Source organism: Micromys minutus (assembly GCF_963924665.1).
Source record: "Micromys minutus genome assembly, chromosome: 9".
Classification (NCBI taxonomy): Eukaryota; Metazoa; Chordata; class Mammalia; order Rodentia; family Muridae; genus Micromys; species Micromys minutus.
In genome coordinates, this window is record NC_137978.1 from 48,892,487 (window position 1) to 48,919,315 (window position 26,829).

The following is a 26,829-nucleotide window of genomic DNA, read 5'->3' on the forward strand; positions in this document are numbered from 1 at the left end:
TCGATCCACCCATCCCTTCTGTGATAGTGATGTCAACTTGACAAAATCTAGGATCACTTGGGCTCGAACCTTGCCTGTGGGGGATGATCTTGACAATGTAAAGATACATGTTGATTGTGGGTGGGCTGGGCTGTGGAAGGAAAGAAAGTGAGCTGGCCACTAGCCAGCGTTTACTGCTCTTATCTAACTGCAGACACAATATGACCAGCTGCTTGCTCGATGTCATGATGAACTGGGCGCCAAAATGTCCTCTTCTCCCAAGTTGTTTTTGACAGACAATTTTACCACAGCACCAAATATTGGTGGTGGTACTGCATGCCGCACTTGAGAGGCAGAGGCAAGTGGGTGGATCTCTGTGAGTTCAAGGCCAGCCTCATCCTTAAAGTAAGTTCATAGAAACCCTGTCTAAGCAACAACGAGAGAGAGAGAGAGAGAGAGAGAGAGAGAGAGAGAGAGAGAGAGAGAGAGAGGAAGAAGAAGGAAAAAGAAAGAAGGAAGAAAGGAAGGAATAAAGAAAGAAGAAGAAAGAAAAGAAACCAACACCCCTTTACCCTTTTCTGGGACCCAAGCCTGAGCCTGGTCCATGCTCTACCACAGAACTCTAGCATCAGTTCTAACCCTAGTCCCCGCCTTTCTTGCATAGGCCAAAGGAACAAGTCTAAAGGATGGGTGGATGACAAGCGAATGTTTTCCTTCACACTGAGCACAAAGCCAGATATGGTGATGCTTGCCTGTCATCCTAGCACTTAGAGACAGAAGCAGGAGAATTGCTAAATCAGTCTGGTCTACACAGTGAGTTCCAAGCCAGGACTACATAGAGATACCCTAGCTCAGAAAAGGCCAATAAAATAAAATGAATAAAACCAAGCCCAGTAGGAGCTCCCAACAGGAATCCAGCCAACACTGACCGGAAGAACAACCATATTGAATACATGTTACCTCTTCCTCCCATGACATCCCTCCGTGCTAGGCCAGCCCTGCAGCCTGAGATAAGACCTTTGGCGGGTGTCTCCTATCGCTCCCTCAAGTGGGTGTGGGGGACGCCAGTGAAGCCTGCAGCTGGCAGCACTTGGACCCAGCAACAGACACAAAATGGGCTCTAAGTACCCACGGTCCCTCCGCTGCTGCCTGCCCCTGTGGGCCCTCATGCTGCAGGTGACATTCATTCTCCTGTTCTATTTTTTCATCGAGGACACTGCCCAGGTGGATCACAAGTTCATGGCGATCTATCAAGGTGAGGGGCCCGGGGTAAGGGGTCAAATGGTCCAGGGGTAAGGGAGGTCTGTGGGTCCCCGAGGCCTCAGGCACTCCTCTCTACAAGGGTGGAGGAATTCTAGCCCTTCCATTGGTTGCAGAAGACAGTATAGGCTGGGCTTTAGGGGTGGCCTGGGATTTCCGTCTTCCAAGAGCCCCACCTGGATTTTCCGACACAGTACAGAGGATGTGGCCCTAAATTCCCTATGCAAAGGGTCTTTATAATGTTCTACTTCTCTGTCCCCTGCTCTGTCCTTTGTGACAACAACTGTCATGCTGTGTTGTAGTGTTGTGTTGTGGGGTCTCTGTTACTCCTTCCTTTAAAAAAAAAAAGTTACTTTTATGATTCTTAATTAGATGTATGTGTCTTTGTGGGGGTGCATATGAATGTAGACCCCCCCAGGGGGCCAGAGGCACTGCATCCCCTAGGAACTGGTTTTACAACAGCGAGTGACCCAGAATGGGATGCTGGGAACCAAACACTGCTCCTCTGCAACAAAGAGCCCCTCCTCCCACTGTTTGCTGGCTCTTTTCTATACTTCATTTCCCTGCTTCCCTGCCTCCTCTCCAGGGCCAGAAAACCTGCTTTGGGTTGGAATTCAGAACCCAAAAAAAGTGACTGCCGGGGAGAATGATGGTTTATTCTGTGTGTGGCTGTGATGAGAACAACCCGAAACAAGTCACATGTCCACAGTGGTGTGTGTTTGCTCCTGTACAGAACATACCAACATGTCGGAATCCTTTCCTCTCTGAGGCTGACAGAAGGCTCATGACAAACAGGTGGGCCCCTTGAGGGGTGTCCCCAAGACACAGCTGCAGCCTGAGCCAGTTAGCAGAAGAGCTCATCCAAAGGCTCCTGTACAGTTTTTGTTTTTTAAAGTTTTATTTATTGTATATACCATTCTGCCTACATGCATGCCTGCAGGTCAGAAGAGGGCATCGGATCCCATTCCAGATGGCTGTGAGCCACCATGTAGTTGCTGGGATCTGAACTCAGGACCTCTGGAAGAGCTCTTAAGTGCTCTTAACCGCTGAGCCATCTCTCCAGCCCCCCCCCCCCCCCCCCGCCACACAGTTCTAATTCCATTTCTTTGTATGTGCATGTGTTTTTGAGACAGGATTTCTCTGTGCAGCTCTGGCTGTCCTGGAATTCATTCTGTGGACCAGGCTGGCTTTGAACTCAGAGCTCTACCTGCTTCTGTCTCCAGAGTGCTGGGATTAAAGGTGTGCGCCACCACCAGGTTCACTCACTTCTTTAACATCCAACCCGATGTTCACCTTAACTTCGTTCCTTCCAGCTCCTCCACTAGCCGAGTATTACACGCACGCACGGTGACACACGGAGCATGCAGCTGGTCCTTATTAACCACTTGCTGTATATGAGGCACTATTCAAATGGCTTCCCACTGGTCCCTCACAACAACCCAAGGAGGCAGGCTGCTATGTCCTCCATTTCTCACTGAGGAACTAGGTCCTCTGCTGTTGTCGCTGACCCAGTGTCACCTAGCAGCACATCAGGCTGACAGTTGGTCTCCCCGGTTTTTGCATGGTGTCTCCTGGCAAAATTTTAAAAATTAATAATTAGGGCCGGAGAGGTGGCTCAGGGGTTAAAAGCCAGAGGACCCACGTAAAGTTCCTACCACGATGGGAACAGTTGGGAGCTCAAGTTTCAGACCTCCAGCACGAGGCCAAGAGTACCCCTAGGCGGGCAAGGGACTTTTGAAGCCAAAAAGCCTGCAGTTGTAAAGCACCTCCTCCAAGGCCACGCCTCCTCCCCATTCTCAAACACTCCACCAATCAAGGACCAAATCCCAAAGGCAAGATCAGGTGGAGGTTATTCTCATTCAAACCCCACACCGGTTCTTAAAGAAACACAAACGCAAGTGGGCGGATGTGTAAACCAACAGTGTTTTGTTCATTCTGGGCTAAAGGTGGGATGTCTGTGAGGTGCTTAATTAAGGGAAGCAGAATCTATTGGTCATCTATGACTGTGTAACAACCATCCCCAACTTTAGTGCCTTAAAAAAGCAACCATGTCAAGCCCGGTGATGATGGGGTGCCCTATCCCTTTAATCCCAGCACTCGGGAAGGAGAGTAAGGTGGGTCTCTGAGTTCTAGGATAGTGTGTGTGTGTGTGTGTGTGGGGTAGCAATGACCATGATTCTGTGGCTCAGCAAGTGGGTATTGTTAAGTTGGCAGCTTCACTTGGGGTCACTCATCTATCCAAAACCTAGGAGTCTAGCTGGGACAAGATGGCTCCACCCGGCCTCATTTCCCCAAGGCAAGCGTCAGACTTCACCTGGCAGCCGCAGCAAGCGAAAACAGAGTGGAAGGACGCATTTAGACTATGTTTACTGATACTCCATTGTCTAAGGCTAATTACACAGTCGAACTCAAGTGGGAGTAACAAACACCCAGAGGCACGCTCCGTGGGGGCGCCATCTGGATCAGTTTGCCCGAGACAGCCCCATCCTGTGATCGCCAAAGTGGGGGACTATCTCTTGGGGTCTTTGCTTGGTAAGCCACCATTGGCCCTTGCTCTCCTTAGGGGCAGTGTTATAGGGAAACAAGAGGGGTTCTCCAGTGGTGAGTCAGCACCCCACACCTGGTACCTCCACCTCAGATAAAGCTCTATTCCCAGACTACTCCTGTGATGGAGGGATGGGAAGGAGCAGAGACTCTGGGGAAGGAGACAGTGCCAAGTGCTGTGGCCCCCATGACAGTAGTCCCCCGCTCCCCATGCCTTGCTTCCTTAGACTATCGGGAGGGGCTGGAGTGGGTGGGCAGGCCCCAAAGAGCAAAAGGCAAGAGGTCTGTGTGGACAAACTCTAGGGCTGAGCTGCAGTTATCCAAAAGCCTCAGCACAGAGAGCAATCTGTCAGCCAGAGTAATACATGAGTGTGTGCTCCTGTCCTAACACCAGAGTTTTCAGGAGCCCGTGAGCCCATTTTACAGATAAGTGAGACTGAGAAAACCCGAGTCTTAACCCTGACATGCAAACTCAGGTCTCACTGCACATGGAGAAAGAGGCCAGAGGGTCTATGGGGTTCGAATCTCTTTGTCACCATTCAGCAGCTGTGTCAGCCGTGCTAGTCACAGCCTTCTGTGCGTTCCCTCCTCTATCTGTAAAACAGGAAAGATAACCGGTGGTTATCGCAGACTGAGGTGGAGACTTGGGTCTGGTCGTGAGGATGCTGGAGACTGCCTCCATTGCTTTGTGGCTGTGCTCAGAGGTTACTTTCTTGCCTCCCTGAAGGCCTGAAATGTCACTCCCAGAACGCAGTGAAAATCTTCCCCCACCCAGTCCTGACAGGTCCTTATCAAACTCGGAACACCTTGCAGTTCACCAGTTTATCAGCCCTGGCTGGTGTAGTGGTGTGACGGGCAGAGGCTACCACCCGTGTAGGTACCCAAGCCCTCGGAGCAGGACTCAGCCCTAGATGGGCATGGGAAGGGGCGGGAGTGAGCCCTGAAAAGAGCGATTCCGAGCCTGGACCCTCCGGGAGAGGAAGTGGGAAAAGCTGGGTTTAGGGGTGGGGGCGGGAAGCAGGGAGGGCGCCCGAGGCCAGATGTTATCGCTAAAGAACCGGAGCACAGGTTCCAGAACAGCGACAGAGCGTCTGGGAACTATTTCCCTCAGTCTCTTCAAACAGCCTAAGGCTCTCCGGTTACTGCCTTGGGACCCAGTGAGGGATGGGGAGCGGGGGCGGGGAGGAAAATCCATTCCTGGAATAGGTGGCAGCTGAGCCAGGAAACGCCTGGACCTACCCCCGCCCTCTAATTTCTAACCTTTAGTCTCAACTCTACCCCTCTCCTAAACCCCTCTTCAGAATGTTCTAAGGCTGTAAATTCCAGGCTCGGAGACTATCAAGCCCAATCCTATGATTTCCAGAGAGGGAAACTGAGGCTCAGAAAGGACAAAAGATTTGCCTAAGATCGTTATGCTTAACGAGGCGCACACCAGAGCCAGCCTACCTGGCTGAAAAGCACTCGCGGTACCAGACCAGAGCGGGGTGCACTGTGTGGCCCAGAGAAATTCAGGAACTCATGGGTTGCTGGTTCCCTCCCAGCCTGCAGAGACACTGCCCTGATGCAAAGACAAGTTGTCTTGCAATCAAAGGCGGGACATATTTCCGGAAGAATGGTTTTTGGTTGACCACAGTTCTCAGTCCCAAATGTACATCAGAAGTCACACACTTTTCGGGCTTGGCCCCCGAGGAATTTGAACCATCCTAAGAGGATGTGCAAAAGATGCCATGTTCCTCACCTCATCCCGTAGGGTTGCCAAGAAGATGAACAGGGGAAAAGGGATCCCACCCTGCACCCTTCCTCCCTCATTAGGGGAGAGGGTAGGGTCTCCTCAATGCCAGTCCTTAGGCACCAGATCCCAGGGCTGCTTCCTGCACTGTCCACTGACTGCATACACTGGCGAGACACTGAGTTCTCCAGTCTAAGTGAGTGCCGTGGCCTCTAACGCCAAAGGAATTTTTCAGTAATGAAAGTGGTCCCCTTGTGTGCAGAGCCAAGACTGAGACCAGGGATTTCTTCCTGTGGAGACTGATTGGTAAATAGCTCTCTCCACAGGCCAGTTCCTGGTCAGAATCACCTTCATTACACTGGCCCACATTCCCTCAGAGGTTCACTGCACACAGAAGGTGGGAAAATATGTCTCACCAGAAAGTCCATTTGTTGGCATTCTGTTGGCCCGGATTTGGGAAAGAAACTGCCAAAAGCTCAGTTCAGCAGGTTGTTGTGTGGCTGAAGCCTCTTCGCCGAAGGCTGGAGTAGCCCGCACACCATTTACATGGTGGTTAGCGTAGTAATAACTGAGGTTAGTTGTAGGTCCGTGAAATGAACCAATTCAAGCCAGATTAGAATAGATTAAAGGCAGGTTTGTTGGGAAGCTGCTCTTGGGTGATTTCACTGGCCCCAAGGACAGAGGCCAGAGAAGTCAACATCGGGAGATAGAATGGGGTGGGGAGCCAGTGAGTGAGCCCAGGGAGAGGAGGAGCAGGAGGAGGAGGAGGAAGAAGAAGAGAGACAAAGAAGAAGGAGAAGGAGAGACTAAATCAAATTATATAGGGACGAGCCCCTGGGGAAGCACAGCCAAACTCCTGGGCTAGAAAGTTCAGGGTTGGGGGTAGGGCATACCAGGTAGGACTGAGAGATGCTGGGAGAACTTGCTGGCCAGGTCCGCTTTGATATGTAAAATATACACCTCAGGGCCGGCTTCCGGCTTTGGTTCTAAAGCTGGTGAGACAGCTTTTCTATGAATGAAGAAGAAAGTGACCCTGGTGGGGGGGGGGGTTGTTGTTGTTGTTATTTTGGAGGTGGGGTATTAAGAGTTTCTCTGTGTAGCACTGGCAGTCCTGGAATTCATTCCATAGGCTTGGATGGCTTTGAACTCACATCTGCCTCTGCCTCCGAAGTGCTTGGGACAGCACTAGGAGAGGCTTTTATTGTAGATCTGAGGAAGTGTAATCTGATCCAGAGGCAAGGATCCAGACAGAACTAGGCAGAACAAGAAAAGAGAGATGGAGGAGTGGGGGGGGGGGGGGGGGGACAAGCAGATCATGAAAGACAAAAGTGAGCCAAGCAAAAGAAATCAGGAGACCTGAGAAAGAGTGCCAAGAGAACACGTAGTCAAAATGTCAGCGTGACATAGGAAATAAAAGCTGGGGGAGAGAAGGGAAGCCCACTCGGCTGGAGAAATGCAGGATAAGGGGCAGGGATGAGAACCGGGGATGGCACAGGTACCGAGTGAGTCTGGAAACCTGTGCGCACTTTGGTCGGCTAATAGGCACCTGGGTTAGTGTTAGGAAAAAGATGAAGAGAGTGGGGTGGATATGCTCCATGGAGGTGCAGCGAGGCATGGGGGGCACGGGGGGGGGTGCCTCTGGAAGACCAGCCACACAACAGTATAGTACAGAATAGAGTTCACTCAGGGCATGGGGAGGGGAGAGTTAAGAGGGTAGTAGAGGCAGAGAGAGAGGAGTAGAGAAGCAAAGGCCGGCCGTGAGCACATGGAGAGAAAGAGGGGGGACAGCAAGAGGCCAAGAGAGCAAGAGAGAGAGGAGGGGGCACGCAGTCCCCTTTATAGGGCCAGGTAACTGGGGCAGAGCATACCTGGCTGTTGCCAGGTAACTGTGGGGTGGGGTTTACCGAATCCCAACATTCCCCTGTTTCGGTTTCATTAAAAAGAAAACTTAGAGGCGATGGTGGAGCAGGAATAAGGTCGTTATGATCTCTGACTGCTTCGTGCTTGTTTTGGGGCGACATTTCTGGAGCATCTAGAAAAGTGGGAGTGCAGATGTTTGTCCAGTCTTAGAGTTGGCGTTTCCTTGTTGTTCAGGGTCTGTGGAAGCATCTGAGGATAGATCAGAGGGAACAGGTCCAATAGAAGCGTCTGTTTCTAAGAGAGAAGGCTGAAGCATCTGGAGCTGTTCTAGATGTAGTGAGCGTGAGCGTCTGGACTTGATAAGATGCTGGAACACACGTACGTGTACATTATGGATTTTTTTGGAGGAGTGGTCCTAATGCTACCATTAATACTTGTCCACGATTCCCTGGAACTGACAGCTTGGATCCCTGAGGGTCTTGGCTGTGTAGCTGCACTGAGGATGGAGGGAGAGGAAGGAGTATTCAGAGCTTCAGAGCATCGGGGACCAGACTAGTGAGAGTGAAACCTTGGCCTCCCTCCCTGAAGGCAGAAAGGTCTGATCCACTACACTGGGGTCTAGACAGCTGTGGCAGAGATCATTCTTTTCTTTTTTTCTTTTATGTATGTGAGTACACTGTAGCTGTCTTCAGACACATCATATCTCTGTGTGTTGTGAGCCACCATGTGGATGCTGGGATTTGAACTCAGGACCTCTGGAAGAGCAGTCAGTGCTCTTAACCCCTGAGCCATCTCTTCAGTCCCTCCAACTTGCTTCTTATGAAGATGACTTGGCTCATGCCACAGGAACTCTGAGCCACCTTTGCCTCCTCTTTTCCATCACACCTGAACTGATCAGTTGCAGAGGCCTTAGTATGTACAACCATGGTGGATCCCTGCCCACAATCCCAGGGCAATTTTACCTTCAATTTTACCTGTGCGCTCATGCCTGCAGGAGCCACCTCACCAACTCTCACTCATCTCTCTCCGCCTCAGCCCTGTGCGCTCAGTAGTCATTACCCCATTGCTCAGATGAGAATGTTGAGGCCCAAAGAGGAGAGGCAATTTGCCCAAGTTCCCTTAAATTACCTCAGATGTCCCTTTCAGTGGCCACTGTGTCTGACTCTCACCCTTTCTCCCTTTCTCCTCACCCCCTCCACCCCTCCCCATTCATAGTTCTCCAGGATTTGACTCTTGTGGCAGCCTTGGGCTTCGGCTTCCTGTCCTCGTCCTTTCAGAGACATAGCTGGAGCAGTGTGGCTTTCAACTTCTTCATGTTGGTCCTCGGGGTTCAGGGGACAATCTTGCTGGACCATTTCCTGCGCCTGGTCTTCAAATTGAGCATGGTCAAGGTCAACGATCTTTCCAGGTAACTGAAAGGAGCTGGGTCACATGGGACTGAGGAGGGGGAAGGTTCTAGAAGATCGAGACCTCTCGGCCCTTCTTCTCTCTGGCCTACAAAGTACATAGGACATACTGTTTCTACAAGATTTTCATTGCTTATACAGAAATCTAATTTGATTGGCCCTGCTGGGTATGGGTATGCCAACCCCGTGGTACCCAGGGATCTGGATTTATAGCTCTCCCTGGATTCTCCCTAGTCTGTGATTAATGACTTGGATTGTTATTATGAACAATGGACAGAGGTTGGTAGGAAACGTAAGAAAAGAAATAAACAAAACAAAATAGGAAACAGAACTGTCCCCTAGAGAGGCAGGCACTGTCTTCAAGACAAAGAACAGCGCTGGGTGGTGGTTATGCTGGCCTTTCATCCCAGCCCTTCCCCACACACCTTTGAGCCTCATGAACAACGGTGAAGGCTGGGAAGACTGTGTAGACCGGTGGACTCTGGCTTTAGATTTAGCTGGGACCTGAACCCCATGTTTGTTATCAGTAGGTAGTGGCCATCCTTCCAACTCCCTGGCCCTTTGTCCACTGTGGGGGACATCATGAGGACCTAGCAACCCTTGCTGATGGAGGGCTGAACTTTAACCTTGGGCATTTCAGTAGTCTCTCAACAGCATCTGGATGCCAGCTTCATTAAATCCCTAGGCTTCAGAGGACAGCCCAGGGCTACCTCTCCCAGGAAGCCTTCCATGATAAGCCCAGTTGGCACAGCTGTCTCAGGAAACCCCATGTCTCCTCAGCCGACCAAAATCACTTTGAAAACAACAACAACCAAAGATTTTTCTACCCCCACACTTACCTTTCACACTAGTGCAGGAGAGGAAGGATTTGACAGGCTTCATTATGCCAGCCTCGATTTATGAGTTCCCTACTGCCGCTGGGTTGGTGGGCCATCAGGTACACAGCGCCCTCTACTGAGCATCTGAGTGGCCACAGCAGAAAGGAAGTGTGAGGTTGCCGTGGAATTCAGGCAGTTGTGTCCCCGGGGGAAGAAAAAGCCACTTTGAATCACAGTAATGTTTGTAGGAGAGGCTCAGAGACTCCGAGCATCCCTGTACCGTGGGCGTGTGCAAAGAAAACTCAGCCTACAGGTGCCGCCCTGGTGGGGGGCAGGAGAGCCCCACTCTGAAGTAGCCCTCCTGTGGGCGGAGCCTGGTGAGAGATACTCTTCCTCATTCTCTCCTTCCCTCCCCTCCTCCCCCTCCCTCTCCCCTCCCTCCTCCCTCCCCACCCCCTTTCTCAGCATCCAGATAGCCACCATGAGCACCTTGCCTGTGCTGATCTCAGCGGGCGCTGTCCTGGGGAAGGTAAACTTGGTGCAGCTGGTCGTGATGGTGCTGATGGAGGCAATGGCCTTTGGTGCCATCAGATTTGCTGACTACAAGGTCTTCAATGTGAGTTCCCAGGGCTATGAGGGAGACCTTGGAGAAGGTGGGGAGGTAGGACACTACCCCAAATGGAGCCGCAAGTGGTTAGACTCCACTGAAGGTCAAACACAGTAAGTGAGGGCCTGGAGCTTCACAAGGTTTTTGGTTTTGTTTTAAAGATGTATTTATTTATTTAATGTATCTGAGTGCTTGCTCTGTGTATACACCTGCCTTCCAGAAGAGGGCATCAGATCCCATGACTGACGGATGTGAGCCACCATGTGGTTGCTGGGAATTGAACTCAGGACCTCTGGAAGAGCAGTCAGTGCTTTAAATTGCTGAGCCATCTCTCCAGCTTCTTCATAAGGTTATTATGGGACACATAAGATGAATTCCCAGAATGCACTAGTCAGGGTTCTCTCAAGAAAGAACGAATAGAGTTCTGAGTCACTGATGGTTTCTAGGCAGAAGGAGGGGAACTTAGAACAAGAATCTCCAGGTCCGTGAAGTTTAACTAGACTCAGAAAGTGACCAGAAGCCTTGGAGTCCCCAGGTGTCCTGCATCAATTGGGCACATTCCTCTCTGTGCAGTAGCTTTCTCTTTACTGAAAAGCAGGTCCCCACCCCACCCCTCCATTGCTGCTAGGTGCCAGGCCCTGTAAAAGAAACACTGTTTCCCCTCAGTTTTTATTCTAGAGCGGAGGGGCAGGGCATGTGATAGGGTAGCCTCGAGTGCAGCCGGCTGCAAGTGACAACACAGTCCTCACAGTAAAACGCCGTCATCAAGACAGGGCAAGACCAGAGGCTGGGCCACATACTTCTAATCCCAGGACTGGGACAGTGGAGACAAAAAGATCAGAAGTCCAAGGTCATCTTTGGCTATGCAGCAGATTTGAAGCTAACTTGAGCTATGAGGACCTTGTCTCAGAAACACAACAAAACCAGGCTGTGCTAGTACCAGCCTTTAATGCTAGCACTTGAGAAGCAGAGGCAGGTGGATCTCTGAGTTCGAGGCCAACCTGGTCTACAGAGTGAGTTCCAGGACAGCCAGGATGACACAAAGAAAACCCTATCTCAAAAAAACAAAAACAAAACAACCCCCAGCCTCCCCCAAACATAGAAACAAACAGACAGGCAGACAAACAAAGAAAAACCAGAATGAGGGAGACAGCTCAGTGCATTAAAGTGTCATACAAGCCTGATGACCTGAGTTTAATCCTTGGTACCCACTTAAAACATAGGTTGCTGGAGGACTGGAGAGATGGCTCAGTGGTTAGAGCACTTGCTGCTCTTCCAGAGGTCCTGAGTTCAGTCCTTAGCACCCTTGTCAGGCAGCCCAGGAACAGCTATAACTCCAGCTTCAGGGAGCTTCAGTTCCCTCTTCTGGCCTCTGAGCATGCTCAGATACTAACACAGACACACAGACACACACATGTAAGTAAAGAAAAATAAATTTTCATTTAAATTTTGTTTTTTAATTATTTAATTAATTTTTTAAAGATTTATTTATTTTATATATATGAGTACACTGGCACTGTCTTCAGACACCCCAGAAGAGAGCATCAGATCCCATTGCCGATGGTTGTGAGCCACCATGTGGTTACTGGGATTTGAACTCCAGTGCTCTTAACCAATGAGCCATCTCTCCAGCCCCTAATTTGGTTTTTGGAGACAGGGTTTCTCTGTGTAGCTCTGTGGACCAGGCTGCTCTCAAACTCAAGAAATCCTCCTGCCTCTGCCTCCTGAATGCTGGTATTAAAGGTCACTACTTCCTGGCTTAACCTTTTTTATATTCGGCTAATTGATTGGTGTGCATGCGTGTGCGTTTGAGATAGGTCTCATGTTTCCCACGCTGCACTCCCTGTGAACCAAAGCTGTTTTGAACTTCTGCTCTGCCTGTCTCTATGTTCTGAGTGCTAGAGGTACAGGCATGTGTCCCACACCCAGTCTACGTGGCTCTGGGGATTGATTCTGGAGTTTTGTGTATGCTAAGCAAGCATTCAACAAAATGAACTATATATATATAAGCTCAGTTTTAGGTGTATCTGAGACAGGGTCTCCATTTTGTAGCTTAGACTGGCCCTGAAATCACACCATCCTCTTACCTTAGGCTTCTATGAGTTGGTAATGCAGGCATATCCTTCTGCATCTTTATGCATGAGCAAGGGCTCTTAGCATCATCTGCCCATTTGAGAAGAATCAGTCATTCCTGAGGCTGTGGGGAAGGAAGGAACGGTTACCAGTGAAAAATGAAATGGGCCAAAGGGTGTCGAGTTAGTGACAAATCCTATAGTCAAGTAAACCATAGAAAGGTGAGGCAGAAATCTGAGGGACGGATAAGACACCAGACACCAGTTGGGAAGCTCCACCAAGCAGTTTTCAAGGCCAGCCCTGGAGGGTGTCTGGCCTCAGCAGCCTGCCCTGGATCCAGAGGCCCCTGTGTCTTTGCCCACACCCTTTACACAGGCTTGCCCTTTGGTTGTCCTAGAAAGCAGACTGAGATGTACCTGCCTGTTGCTCACTCCCAGGGACCGACCACTTCCTCCTCCCTGCCCATCCCCCTCTGTCCAGGGAGCAGGCTTTTGAAGCTGTTGAAGTGAGAGGCTGCTGGAGGTGTGAGGAGTTGGAAGCAGGCTGAGGGGAGGTGTGGAGGGAAGAGAGGTGAGGCAGGAGCAAGGGCAGCGCTCACAGGGTCTCCTGTGAGAGTCACTCTGAGGGAAGTGGAAACCCCTGGAGGATTCTGGGCAAGAAGTGGCAGGTTTTACCGCTGTTGGGAGAATATTCAATCGGGACAAGGGTGGAAACAGAAAGTCCTGCTGGAGGGTTATGGCAGAAATTGGAGCATCCCTAAAGGTGGCTTTGGCCAAGGCAGCAGCAGGAGTGAAGAGCCAACCAATTCTGAGGGTTTGTTTTTTGAAGACTCTGAAAACAGCCTTTACTTTACTCTAAATCCACTAAGAATGAGGCCCAAGGCTTATTAAACTTCCTACATGTCTTAGTCAGGGTTTCTATTCCTGCACAAATATCATGACCAAGAAGCAAGTTGGGGAGGAAAGGGTTTATTCAACTCACACTCCCACATGGCTGTTCATCACCAGAGGAAGTCAGGACTGGAACTCAAGCAGGTCAGGAAGCAGGAGCTGATGCAGAGGCCATGGAGGGATGTCACTTACTGGCTTGCTTCCCATGGCTTGCTCAGCCTGCTTCCTTATAGAACTCAGGTCTACCAGCCCAGGGATGGCACCACCCACAATGGGCTGGGCCCTCCCCCCTTGATCACTAGTTGAGAAAATGACTTACAGCTGGATCTCATGGAGGCATTTCCTCAACTGAGGCTCCTTTCCCTGTGATAACTCCAGCTTATGTCAGGCTGACACAGAACCAGCCAGTACACTACTTATGAGGTATGATTAGTGAGAACCCAGAGTCTATCCAGCTGTGGCATGCTGTTACAGGACAGGCTGTGTCACTTGTCACTCCAGGCGTAGCCATGCACTGGCTCTTCTGAGGCTGGGCTGGATACGCTCTGAATGGCAGAGCAGAGTTCAAGTCATGCCTCCCCCAGGAAGCTTAGGACTGTCTGAGAGGGGCAGCTACCTCTTTGCCTAAGACGCAGACACTCACCAAACTCCTGTGCTCTGTTGCAGATAAAGGACCACGTCATCATGATGCATGGGCACGTGTTTGGGGCCTATTTCGGGCTGACTGTGGGTTGGTGGCTTTCCAGGTCCCTGCCCAGGAAACTGCATGAGACAGGAAAAATTCAAATGTCCAAGAGCTCCAGTCTGTTTGCCATGCTGGGTAAGGACCAGAGGGCTGGGTAGCCCACCTGAACAGAACACTCTACACAAACCCTGCTGAGAAATCCTTCCGTGGCCTCTGACCCCATCCCTTCCATAAAGGCCCTTAGTTTCTAATAATGTTGTTGACTGATAGCTTTGGATTAAAGCCTTTCCTTTTAGGAGAACTCTCTCCAATAAAATTTGGCAGAGACTCGGATATGGTGATGCACCCTGGACTACAGTACTCGGGACGCTGAGGCAGGAGGATTGAAAGTTCAGAAAGGCTAATATTTTTGTCTCTAACAGTAAGGAAGCCTATTGGCAAGTCAACATTGTAAAGAAAACGAAGAATTGGGAGGAAGAAATGCTGGGGATTGGGGATAGGGGTGGGGAGAGCTGAGGAGAAGCTCAGTGGTTAGAGCCCTGGCCGCTCTAGCAGGGGAACTGGATTCTGCTCCCTGTGCCCACAAGGTGGCTCACAACTGCCTATAACTCCAGTTTTATGCCTTCTTCTGGCCTGGAATACAGGCATCAGGCATGTATGTGTATGTATGCACATACATGCAGGCAAAACACTAATGCATGAAAAATACTTTTAAAAAATATATTTTTTAAAATCTAGGGAGTTATGGACCAGCGAGATGGCTCATGGGTAAAGATTCTTACCACCAACACTTATGACCTGTGCCCGTCCTTGTGACATACAGCAGGAGGAAGATTTTTGTTTTGAGACAATCTCATATAGTTGCCTAGGCTAGCCTATAGCTTACTATGTAGCCCAGGCTAGCCTTGAATTCACTGTAATTTCCCTACTTTAGTGTCCTAAGAACTGAGATGACAGGTATAAGTGACCACACACCTGTGTCTTTTAAAAAATAGATTTGTGTCCGTTTCGACTGCATACACGTATGTGCGCCACGCGTGTGGCTTTTGAGTCCCCTAGAACTGGGGTGACAGATGGTGACAGCTGTGAGTCACCGTGTGGGTGCTGGGAGAAAACAGCCAGTGCTTTTTTTTTTTCCAGCCAATGCTCTTAACCACTGAGCCGTCTCTGGCATCCGTGCTGCATGTTAAAGGAAAGCATTTGGTCTCACAGGTTAGAGTGAGGGCCGGCAGTAGATGTCAGTTCTCTAGGCCTTAGATCTCTGGTGTGGAAATGTGCAGTCTGCTTCCCACCGACCTGGGACTTCAGAGGGGAGAGGTGACCAGTCACCAGACTAGAAAATGACCAGCTTCACCTGCTAGCTTCCAGCCATTCCTCTGTTACCCTGGAAGACCTCGATTTCAGAACAGGGGCTTGGTTCTGGCTCATAGCCCTCTACCTTCCAGGCACCCTCTTCTTGTGGATATTCTGGCCCACTATCAATTCTGCTCTCCTGGTGGGGACAGATGACAAGAAGAACGCCGTGTTCAACACCTACTATGCCCTGGCAGTCAGCACGGTGACAGCCACCTCCTTGTCATCCCTGAGTCACCCCCAAGGCAAGATCAACATGGTGAGAAGGAAGGCTGCCTCTTGGGCAGTACGTGTGTCTCTGTGCACAACACTTACACTTATCGTCTTTAACCAAAGGGCCAAGCTGCGGGAGAGGATGCGCCAGTGATAGGCTCTTCTGTGTTCGTCATACAGGGAACATTCAGGGTACCAGAGATCCGTCAGGCTGCCTGGGGGTTGGTGTGTGTGTTTAAATCAATCAATATTGGGTTCTTCCAGAGGGTCTGGGTTCAATTCCCAACACCCACACGGTAGCTCACAACCGTGTGTAATTCCTGTCTCAGGGGATCTGACAGCCTCACACAGCCCAACATGCAGGCAGAAGACTACTGTACGTTAAAAAAAAATCAATATTATCCACACAGATCTGACTGTAGACCTCATTTCTGCTAGTTGTTGAAGCCAGCCACCATGAGTAAGAGTCAGCAGACGAGCTAGTCTTTCTTCCCTCAAGAAATTTCACTGGCGCACTCAGGAGGCAGAGGCAGGTGGATCTCTCTGAGTTCGAGGTCAGCCTGGTCTACAGAGTGAGTTTCAGGACAGCCAGGACTACATAGAGAAAACCTGTCTCAAAAAAAAAAAAAAAAAAAAAACAAACAAAAACAAACAAAAAACGGGAAAGAAAGAAGGAAGGAAAGGAAAGAAGGAAAAACAAGAAAGAAGGAAAGAAGGAAGGAAGGAAAGAGAGAGAGAAGATAGATACTATATGAACGGTACTTAGTGTGAAGTGGGTCCTGATGCTGACACTGATACTTACTGTAGAGAGGAATGGATGAGGAGAGAGGCAGGCGTAGTTAGCCAAAGGCTCTGAGCTGACAGATGGAGTAGGAGTGGAGGAGGGGTAGGTTTGAGGAACCTGGCCACAGTGACAGGCTCTCAACACAATGCAATCACAGGGAGGTTGGTGTGCCTACAAGGGAGCGTGGTGGTGACAGGAATTCTAGCAGACAAGGCAGGGTTTCTGAGGAAGGCTAAGAAGTAGGTGTCAGGTGAAAGCCCAGAGCTCTGAGGCCGAGAACTGAAGGGTCACAGACAAGGTTTCTCTGGTTCTGCCAGGATGGAGGGCAGTAGTGGAGGTGTGACCCAGGAGCCAGGGACAGCGTCCTGGAGCTGAGTGTGGTCACAGGGACCCAAGCAGCAAGTAGCTATTGCTAATGGACAAAGTAACAGTGGTTTCTGAGATCAGAGCCAGACCCCGGGCTAAGGGCTGACTCAGCGCTTACAAGAATTCTTGAAGAGAGAGGCGGTGGTGGCGAACTTCATAACCAGGGATGATCTGACGCCCTCTTCCGGGCTCTGCAGGCACGACACAGGCATATAATGCACAGACATGCAGTAAAACACCTATACAAATAAAAATAAATAAATCTTTTTAAGGTAAAGGAAAAAAAAAAAAAAAAAAAAAAAAAAAAGGAAGGGCATAGCCTTGTGGTGGCAGCACACGAGTTTAATCTCAGCACTGGGGAAGCAGAGGCAGGTGGGTCGCTGAATTTGAAGCCGGCCTGGTCTACAGAGTTTCATGTCAGCCAGGAGGGCACTGAACCCCTTTCTTGAACAACAAAACCAAAATAAAACACTCCCACACAACAAACAAACAAACAACAGACAAAAAGAAGAAAAGTCAGAATCTTCCCATATAGCCTAGACTGGCCTTGAACTAGCCTCCGGAGTGTTGAGATTAGCTTATTGTAACGTACCCTATTCTTTTAAGTACTCGAGGGTGCCCAGTCAGAAGGGCTACTCCTGAGCTGAGGAAGCCTGTGGATGAAGGTCACATGATGCGATGTACAGGAAGGGATGACTTCCGGATCCGAGAGCCTGGATTACTAGGAGGCTGCTCCTGGCCAGTGCGCCGAAAGGCTGTGGGTGAGACCACGCCCTCTCTGAGCTTTGCTTCTCCCACCCACAAGCTCTTGTTCTGCAGGTTCACATCCACAACGCAGTGCTGGCAGGGGGCGTGGCCGTGGGTGCCCCAAGTAGCCTGATTTCTTCTCCTTGGATTGCCATGGTGCTGGGCCTCACAGCTGGGTTGATCTCCATCTGGGGAGCCAAGTTTCCACGGGTAAGGAACTGAAAAGCCACCACTCCCTGCTTTGCTTCGATGCTGTGGTATCTAGATCGCTGGGTTATTCGTGGATGCATGCAGCAGGTATGAACACTTTATTAAGTCAGATACAAGGCTGGCCATGTCCAGAGACGTTTTTGTCTATCATTTTAATTTTTAAAAAGATTTTATTTATTTCATGTATAGGAGCACACTGTAGCTGTCTTCAGATGCACCAGAAGAGGGCATCAGATCCCATTACAGATGGTTGTGAGCCACCATGTGGTTGCTGGGAATTGAACTCAGGACCTCTAGAAGAGCAGTCAGTGCTCTTAACCTCTGAGCCATCTCTGCAGCCCCCACAATTTTAATTTTTAAATAAATTAAATTGTAGCTGGGCCATGATGGTACACACCTTTAATCCCAGTACTTGGGAGGCAGAGGCAGACAGCTCCCTAAGTTTTAGGCCAGCTTAGCCTATAGTGAGAGTTCCAGTACAGCCTGGGCTACACAGAGAAACCCTGTTTCACACAAACAAACAAACAAACAAACAACCCCAAACAAACAAATTACATTTATTTATTTGTTTATTGCTTCTTTATTTTAAATAGCAGTAGAAGTCAGGGGATAACCTGTATAAGTCCGTTCTCTACTTCCACCGTATGGATCCTGGGATTTGAACTTGGGGGTCATCAGGTTTGGGACCAAGCAAGCGCCTTTCCCACTGAGGCATCTCCCAATCTAGCTGTAGGTTTTTGAAGGCTGAATCTAGGTAATATTTCTACTCAAAGAAGGGTTTGCCAACAGTTTGATTTGATCAAAGTTAAGTTCCTCTGCTTTTCTTTGTCTTTTTTTCTTTTGAGAGAAAGTGTTTCTCTGTGTAGCCCTGGCTGTCCTGGAACTCACACTGTAGACCTGGCTGGCCTCGAACTCACAGATGCTTGCCTGCCTCCGCCTCCTGAGTGCTGGGACTAACTAAAGGTGTGACCACCGCAGCTCAGCTTTTTCTTCCTTCTAACAACTTACTTAATCAGTGTGAGGGTGTCAGATACCTTGAAACTGGAGTTACAGATGGTTGTGAGCCACCATGTGGGTGTTGGGAATTGAACCTGGGTCCTCTGGAACAGCAGCCAGTGCTCTTAACCACTGAGCCATCTCTCCTGCCTGTCTGCTTTTCATCTGCAGTGGGAACTAATGTCTCTTATCTCTTCTGACTTTGAAACCCTGAGGTGAGAGCAATCGTCACACAGCAGAAATGGTTCAGAAGGCGACAGATCTCATTGGGCTCAGGCCCCGTCTGAGTTATTGTTTCTATCTCTGTGATAAAATACCATGACCTAAAGCAATTTGGGGAGAGAGCGTTTATTTCATCTTACAGCGGGTAGTCTGTAGCCGTACCTAATTAATTACTTGAATAGATACCAACGGATGGCGGTGTGCTCCTTGCTACCCGCCCTAGTGTTCTGGGTTCCTGAATGAAAGACACACACACACACACACACACACACACACACGCACGCACGCACACAGAGCCTTCACATTTTGATATGTCTACAACAGCTCAGTGGCTGGAACACTTTCTGATCTTCACTTGGCTGATCCACCTCCCCCCCGATATTTCCAAGTTATTACTTAGAAAACCCAATATTCTACCTTCGCTGCCCTGGATCCAGTCAGGGAGCCTTCTTGGGACATTATCCCCCCCCTCCCAGCACTCACATGGCTGCTATGCCCTCTGTCTCCCACTTTCTCAGATGTGGCATCTTTCATCTCCTTCTCCCAGCATAGCGGATCCCTCCTTCCTCCTCCTCCTCCTCTTGGTCCCACGCCCGAGAAAACCCTAAGGTCTCACCTCTGTCTGCCCTGCCCAGCCACTGGCTGCTGACATCTTTATTTGCCAATCAAAACCAACTGGGGGCATGTCTTATAGGTGGACATATGGGTTCTTGTACAAACTATTTTGGGAACCCAAATTAACCCAAGAATACAAACAGCCACAGAGGAAGTCAGGAGTGTGAGGCAGGAACTGGTATAGGGACTGAGCGCTGCTCCCCATGGCTTGCTCGGCCTCTTAGAGAAGCCAGGGCCATGTAGAGGTGGCCCCATCCACAGTGAGCCGGGCGCTGTCACATCGATCATCAGTCAAGAAAATATCCCCACAGGCATTTTCTCAGCTGAGGTTCTCTCCTCCAAAACGACTCTAGCTTGTGTCAAGTGGACATCAAATTAGCCAGCACCAGTCCCTCGATGTCCTGGTGCCTCAGTTCCCTTGACTCTTTTGCCAGGTGGGGGGTGGCTCTGTCACTTTGAAGATGAGTCATTTGCTGGTTCATCCAGTCCTTCACCATGCACACAGTAATCCTTCTTCTACCCAAGGTAGACACAGCACACAGACAAGCACCAGAAGCTAGCCCAGGACAGGTCTGAGTAGAAACCAGTACTTCCAGCGGGAAGATGGCCTTGGATGAGCAGTGGACAGGAATTAACTAGGCAAAGGGAAAGGCATTCTGAGGAGCGGGAGGGGGGCAGTGCCTTCAAATGCTTGGCGAGAGAAGCATGTGGCTCATCTGGGAAACACGTATGAGCCCAGCAGGTTTGTGTTAGCCAGGGCTTTGGTGAGACCAGCACCTCAAGAGGTAGGAAATGCTGGGGTATCTTGGAACACCAGGGGTCTGGATGTTTCCTCTAGAGACAGAGGGGACAGGAAGAAGAGAAGGAGCCTAAGGAAATTCCCTCTGTTTCCTCAGACCTGCTGAGGGCAGAAATGAGGGGGACTGTGGGACAGACTGGCATGTGGACAGATGCTGTCGCCCTGATGTCCCATCTCCTGTTGTCCTGTGGATGGCACTCATGGGAGACATTTGGCAAGAACTAGAGACATTCTTGGTTGGCATGCTGCTGAGCTGTAGGAACTGGAAGCCAGGGGTATTGCTTAACACGCTAAGGTATTGGTCCCCCTGTCCCAACATAGAATTGTCAGCCTCAAAGACGAATGGCATCTGTGTCAGACCTTCTATTCAAAATTAGCACTGGCACCTAACTGTGTTGGCTGTTTTCCTTGGCTCTGTCACCGAGTACCATCAAGAAGCAACTTAAGGGGGGATTTATTTATTTATTTTTGGCTCATGGTTTGCAGGGATACCATCCACCGTGGTGGGAAAAGCACGGTCTCCAGCAGCTCTTGGGCGGCAGGAGCGAGTAGCAGCCGCTTGTTGACATTTCAGTGGAGGCTCACAGAAGGTGTGGAGACAGCGCTAGCTTGTAACTCATAGGACTGACTCCTAGGTACTTACCAGATATCCCCCCCTAAAGGTTCTACAGTTTCCTAGAACTGGACCACCAGGGGGAGGGGGCAGATAGTGAACCCCTGTAGGGGATATGTCACATTCCGGCTGTGACCGGATCACCTGGGAGTTTGCCAGAAGAGCAGAATCCCAGTCCTTATTCCATGGCCGCAGCCACTACATCCTCTGTGTGTGTGTGTGTGTGTGTGTGTGTGTGTGTGTGCACATCCGCTCATGCCTGTGGATGGAACCCAGGCTCTTGCATCTTGCCTGCAGGCATTCTCCCATGGATCTACATCCTCAGCCTTTCTCCACATTTGAAATAAAAGATTTTATTTATTTTTATGTCTATGAGCGTCTTGCCTGTAAGTATGTGTCTTAGTCAGGGTTTCTATTCCTGCACAAACATCATGGCCAAGAAGCAAGTTGGGGAGGAAAGGTTTTATTCAGCTTACACTTCCACATTGCTGTTCATCACCAGAGGAAGTCAGGACTGGAACTCAAGCAGGGTAGGAACCTGGAGGCAGGAGCCATGGAGGGATGCTGCTTACTGGCTTGCTTCCCCTGGCTTGCTCAGCCTGCTTTCTTATAGAACCCGGGCCTACCAGCCCAGAGATGGCACCACCCACAATGGGCTGGGCCCTCCCCCCTTGATCACTAGTTGAGAAAATGCCTTACAGCTGGATCTCATGGAGGCATTTCCTCAACTGAGGCTCCTTTCTCTGTGAGAACTCCAGCTTGTGTCAAGTTGACACAAAACCAGCCAGTACAGCCTGTTTATGCACCACATGCAGAACACGGAGTCCAGAGAGAGTCCTGGGAGCTGAAGTTCAGGAGGACCTTCTCTAGAAGGCTCTAATTACTGAGTCATCTCTCCGGCCCCTCTTCTTGGCTTTTTAAGTGTTTGCTGGGGAGATGTGAATGTACCTTTCAGGCATGTTTAGGTAGGCCTCTGTGTCCACAGATGCCCCTGATGTCAAGGTCCCGTGGGAGAGTTGGGAGGAACTGTGGGTCTTACTTATAGGTCTGCTTATGTGCCATTTTGGTCCCAGGCGTGTTCGAACCACGTGCTGCAGAACCCCAGTGGGATCCACCACACCTTCGGCTTGCCCGGTCTGCTTGGAGCGGTCACCTACTATTGCCTTCAGATAACGACAGAGTCCAGCTTTTCCCAGTTCTGGTGGGTTGCTTGGTATCTTCTCCTAACCTTCATCCAACGTGGGAGAAAATGTACCAATTTATTCAGAGAACCTTTTGTTGTAGTTGGTGGTGACGGTGGATTTTTTTGTTTGTTTGTTTCTTGTTTTTCTTTTTTAAGATTTATTTATTTCATGTATGTGAGTACACCGTAGCTGTCCTCAGACACACCAGAAGAGGGCATCGGATGCCCATTACAGATGGTTGTGAGCCACCATGTGGTTGTTGGGGGAGCAGTCGGTGTTCCTAACCGCTGAGCCATCTCTCCAGCCCGAGCCTGGGAATTCTTAATGTGCCAGAGAGGACCGTGGAACCTCTCTTCCTGTCCTAAGGACATTTGCAGAGGAACATGGCAGCGAGGTGCCAGCTGGGGGAAGGCCATTTGGTTTCTTTACAGCTCTTCTTAGCAAGGTCACCACTAATGAATACCATCTGTCACGTTTGTCCCCGATGCCCGCAGCCTGATACCTAAGTGGCTTCTCTGCTTTGCCCATTCTAGGATTGCAACCAGGACTGTCACTGACATTGGGGCTCTCAGCTTTGCTGTGGCGATGGGAATGGTGACTGGACTCCTAACAGGTTAGTGCAGTACCAGCTGTCGACCACTAGAGCGCGCCCTGGTACACATGTTCAGGCCTGGCTCCTTCCTCCTGTTACCTTCAGTGGCAGCTCAGCAAAGCACAAAGCAGACTGCTCAAATGACAATTTTTTTAAAAAAAAAAAGATTTATTTATTTATTTCATGTATACGAGTACACTGGCACTCTCTTCAGACACACCAGAAGAGGGCATCAGATTCCATTACAGATGGTTGTGAGCCACCGTGTGGTTGCTGGGACTTGAACTCAGGACCTCTGGAGAGCAGTCAGTGCTCTTAACCACAGAGCCATCTCTCTAGTCCATGATGATAATGTTTTTTAAAGTTATTTTTTTTAATGTTATTTTATGTGTTTGGGTGTTTTGCCTGCATGTATGTCCATGTAACACTTGCATGTCTGATAACTGTGGAGGCCAGAAGAAGAAGATGGATCTCTGGAACGGGAGCTACAGACAGTTGTGAGCTGCCATGTTGGTGCTGGGAGTTGAACCTGAGTCCTCTGGAAGAACAAGTACTCTAAACTGTTAAGCCATACCTTCAGCCCCTCAAATGCTGATTTTAAAAATCAAAAGAATCAGGGCTCCCTGGAGGAAAGAACTTCCCTGGAGTTCTGAGTGGGGCAAGTCACATCCTTGAGTCCCCAGAGGAGCAAAACTGCACCCAGCTTTGCACAGAAGCCGGAGGAAACCTTCAGGCCTTAAGCCTGCCTTTCATTCCCTGGTGACATCCTTACACAATGTTACTCAGCAGATGCACACCCAGATTCTCCAGCCTCCCAGAGTGGACACTCTAGTCAGCAAGTGCCACAAAGCATCCACTTCAGCACAGGAAGTCCTTCCTCCTTTCTCTCCCCGCTTTTCTTTCCTTTATTTTTCTGAGCCTCACTCAGTAGCCAGGGCTGATCTTGAACTCTCTACCCTCCCATCTCAGCTTTATGTTTTGCTGGAGTCCAAAGAGCACAGCAGGAAACTGATTGGTGGTGTGAGAGTGAAGACCACGTAGCTTCCCTTCTGCTGGTCACTCTTGACATCAGGGAATCAGGGATTAAAGACCTGGAGGGTTGGAGAGATGGTTCAGCGCTTGAGAACACCAGTGCCTCATGCAGAGGACCCAGGTTCAGTTCCCAGCACCCACTCTGGCTGCTCATAACCTGTTGTAAATCCAGGTCCAGAGAGCAAGGTTGCTCTCCATGGTAGCTCTTGTAGTTGAAATGTATCTATCATTTTTCCCCCTCCCTCCTCAGCTTCCTATTTCTTCCCCCCTTTTTCCCTCCCATCTCCTCCCATCTGCTTCCCTTCCCTTCCCTGTGACTAGTGATCTTCCTGCCTCTGCCTCCTGAGTGCTAGGTTGCAGGGGTGTGCCATATCCCCCAATTTGCCCTTCTAGTTTATCTTGGGGAAGGGTGTCGGATCCAAGCCCATGACGTACTGCTGGGCGCGGCCTCGTCTTATCTTTTGAAAAAATCTTGCCTTCACGGTTCTGTACCAAAGTCTGTAGAATGAGCAAAGTTACCAGGACCTGCTGAGCTTTGCTTTTTTTTTTTCAAAGATTTATTTGTTTATGTATGCAAGTACACTGTCATTGTCTTCAGACACACCAGAAGAGGGCATCAGATCCCATTACAGATGATTGTGAGCCACCATGTGGTTGCTGGGAATTGAACTCAGGACCTCTGGAAGAGCAGTCAGTGCTCTTAACCACTGAGCCATCTCTCCAGCCCTGTCTCAAAATTATGGGAAGTATGGGTTTCTGCTGAGATATTGCCATTTATGTAGAATATTTCAGTGATCTCATCATCATTGTTATTTTAATTTTTTCAAGGTATGGTTTCTCTATGTATAGCCAGCCTTGGCAGTCCTGAAACTCACTCTTTAGACTAGGCTGGCCTTGAACTCACCCTGCTCTGCCTCCCAAGTGCTGGAACCAAAGGTGTGCACCAGCACCGCCCAGATTCTTTCAGATATCTTGAGGTAGCAAATGAGCTCTTTTAACATTTAATTCTTTGTTTAAGGTTGTCTCCTAAGTGTCAAAGTGTGGAGGGCTCCCCACGCAGCCAAGTACTTTGATGATCAGACTTTCTGGGAGGTAAGGTTTTTAAGCTATTACCATGATAGATTTTAGTGTGTGTATGTATGTGCATGAGTGTGTGTGTGTGTGTGTGTGTGTGTGTGTGTATACAAGATCAGAGGACACATGGGCATCTTCTTCAAGTGCTCCAAGCTTAACGATAAGGAAATGGAATTCCACTGGAGACTGACTCTCTTGGCCAAAATGGCAGAGCCAGTGGAGGACACAGAGTGACACAAATGAGTGTTTAGCTCCAAATGTGTGATGGGCATCAGCTGGAGAACTGTCCCCAGACCTGGATCCTCCCATGTGGCCATCTTACCTATTTCTTGTCACTGTAATATAGGAAAACAGACCGGGGGCTGCCAGTGCTCCCAGTCACATGAACACCAGAGACAAGGGGCTGCTGTGACTCCTTCCGTGTCACAAGCACCAATAGAAAACACCAACTGGCACGAGCTATCGCGAATGGGGGTAGTGAGTTTCTGGAGGTGTTCAAACAAATGATCCGTGTGAATCCGTGATCCATGAAGCTGGGTGTGCTGGCCCATGCCTGCACTCCCGGCAGCAGGGAGGCTAAGGACGGAGGAATGGCAGGTTTGGGGACAGCGCTGGGGGTTGGAGAGTTAAGAGTATTTGCTTCTCTTACGGAGGCTCTGGCTTCACTGTTACCCACACCCTTCAGTTGCAAGGATTTTGGTGTCATCTCTGGCCTCTTCTGACATTGCACACATGTAGTACACACAGGGACGAGCATGCACATGGGAATGTACACATGTGAAGACAAGTACAGTGTGGAGGGATGGTCCAGTGGTCAAGAGTATTGCTGTTTGCCCAGAGGACCTGGTTTTGACTCCTAGAACCTGTAGGGCAGCTCACGACCTTCTGGAAAGTCAGTTCTAGGGACTAGATGTCCTTATGTAGCCACGGCATGTGCACGGAGCACGGACAGACATGCGAGCAGATCCTCCACACACAAAATGTCCTTAATTAAAATTAATTCAAACTGTGTGTGGTTGGGCACATCTTTAGTCCTAGCACTGGGGAGGCAGAGGCAGGTGGATCTCTCTGAGTTTGAGGTCTACAGAGTGAGTTCCAGGGCAGCTAGGGCTACACAGAGAAACTCTGCCTCAAAAATTTTTTTTTTACAAAACACAAAGAGAAATATACAGGTAAGAGCTCTCCTAATTTAAGATTTTTGAAAGTGACAGCCAGGTGTGGTGGGGCTTGCCTTTAATCCCAGCCTAGTCTACATAGTGAGTTCCAGGACAACTGGAGCTACACAGAGAAACTCTTGTCTCAAAAACCCAATCAAATACTAAAATAAAATAAACATGCCTTGCCTTCACAGTTCCCTCACTTGGCTGTTGGATTTTAAGCAGAACCACCTGAGAACGAGGCTGAGCAAGGAGATGCCCTTTCTTGATGTTCCATTTGTCTGCATCATGTGTTACAAGACAGGCTTCCACGTGATCATCTAAGTTATTGTTCGCTTTCATGACAGATACTATGCATACTTTAGGCTGAAGATACCGCATTAAAGTTCTGGTCCATTTCTATCCACAACGGTTCCGTTCTTTTCACACTTAATAAAGCCTCTGCCCAGGTGGCTGACTCCTGGCTTCAGGGAATTCAGAACCCTCACATCTGGTCAACCCAGGCTTTACATCCAGCGGTTTTACAAGGTCCTCAGCCTTCCCCAGATTGTACTGTGGAGAGTAGGGCTGCTTGGGGAGTGAGCGAGCACTAAGAGGTGGACTTACCCAAGACCTGTCAAGTTCCACACTCTGTGATTTGCAATGTCATGGGGGAACAACAAAGCTGTCCTTTTGTGTCCTGAAAAGCTAAGATCATTCAAACCCACGGACAATGTGTGTGGAAGAGTCTAATGTCCAAGTCACCTATGACACTGATCGTGGCTCCCAGAAGGCAACTGCACAAGGCCAAGGCTTCCAGCTCAGCTTCCAAGTGTGTAGTTTGTGTGAGGTGGGAGCCTGGGGGTGGCACAAGAGCTCCTTCCGGTGGAGGACAGATGCAGGGTCCCCGACAACGGGTCTGTGCAGTGCTGCCAGACCCTGTGACCTGTCAAATTTACGATGATCTGTTCAGAGGTGAAAGGAAACACAGAACCCAAGCCATCGTCAAAACAAATTATCACCCAAGTCAGACTCTCGAGTC

General features: G+C 49.6%; 1 protein-coding gene across 1 annotated transcript; it reads left to right on the forward strand.

Moving 5' to 3' along the window:
* Positions 1-1,092: 1,092 nt before the first annotated feature.
* On the forward strand, positions 1,093-26,029 carry LOC308424747 (blood group Rh(D) polypeptide-like; the record flags this gene model as incomplete). Its single annotated transcript, XM_080921905.1, has 10 exons — positions 1,093-1,234; positions 8,588-8,780; positions 10,062-10,212; positions 13,833-13,986; positions 15,297-15,463; positions 17,387-17,524; positions 21,843-21,982; positions 22,499-22,566; positions 24,596-24,669; positions 26,003-26,029. 10 exons carry the CDS (start codon positions 1,093-1,095, stop codon positions 26,027-26,029), a joined length of 1,254 nt encoding a protein of 417 aa, XP_080778031.1.
* Positions 26,030-26,829: the final 800 nt, after the last annotated feature.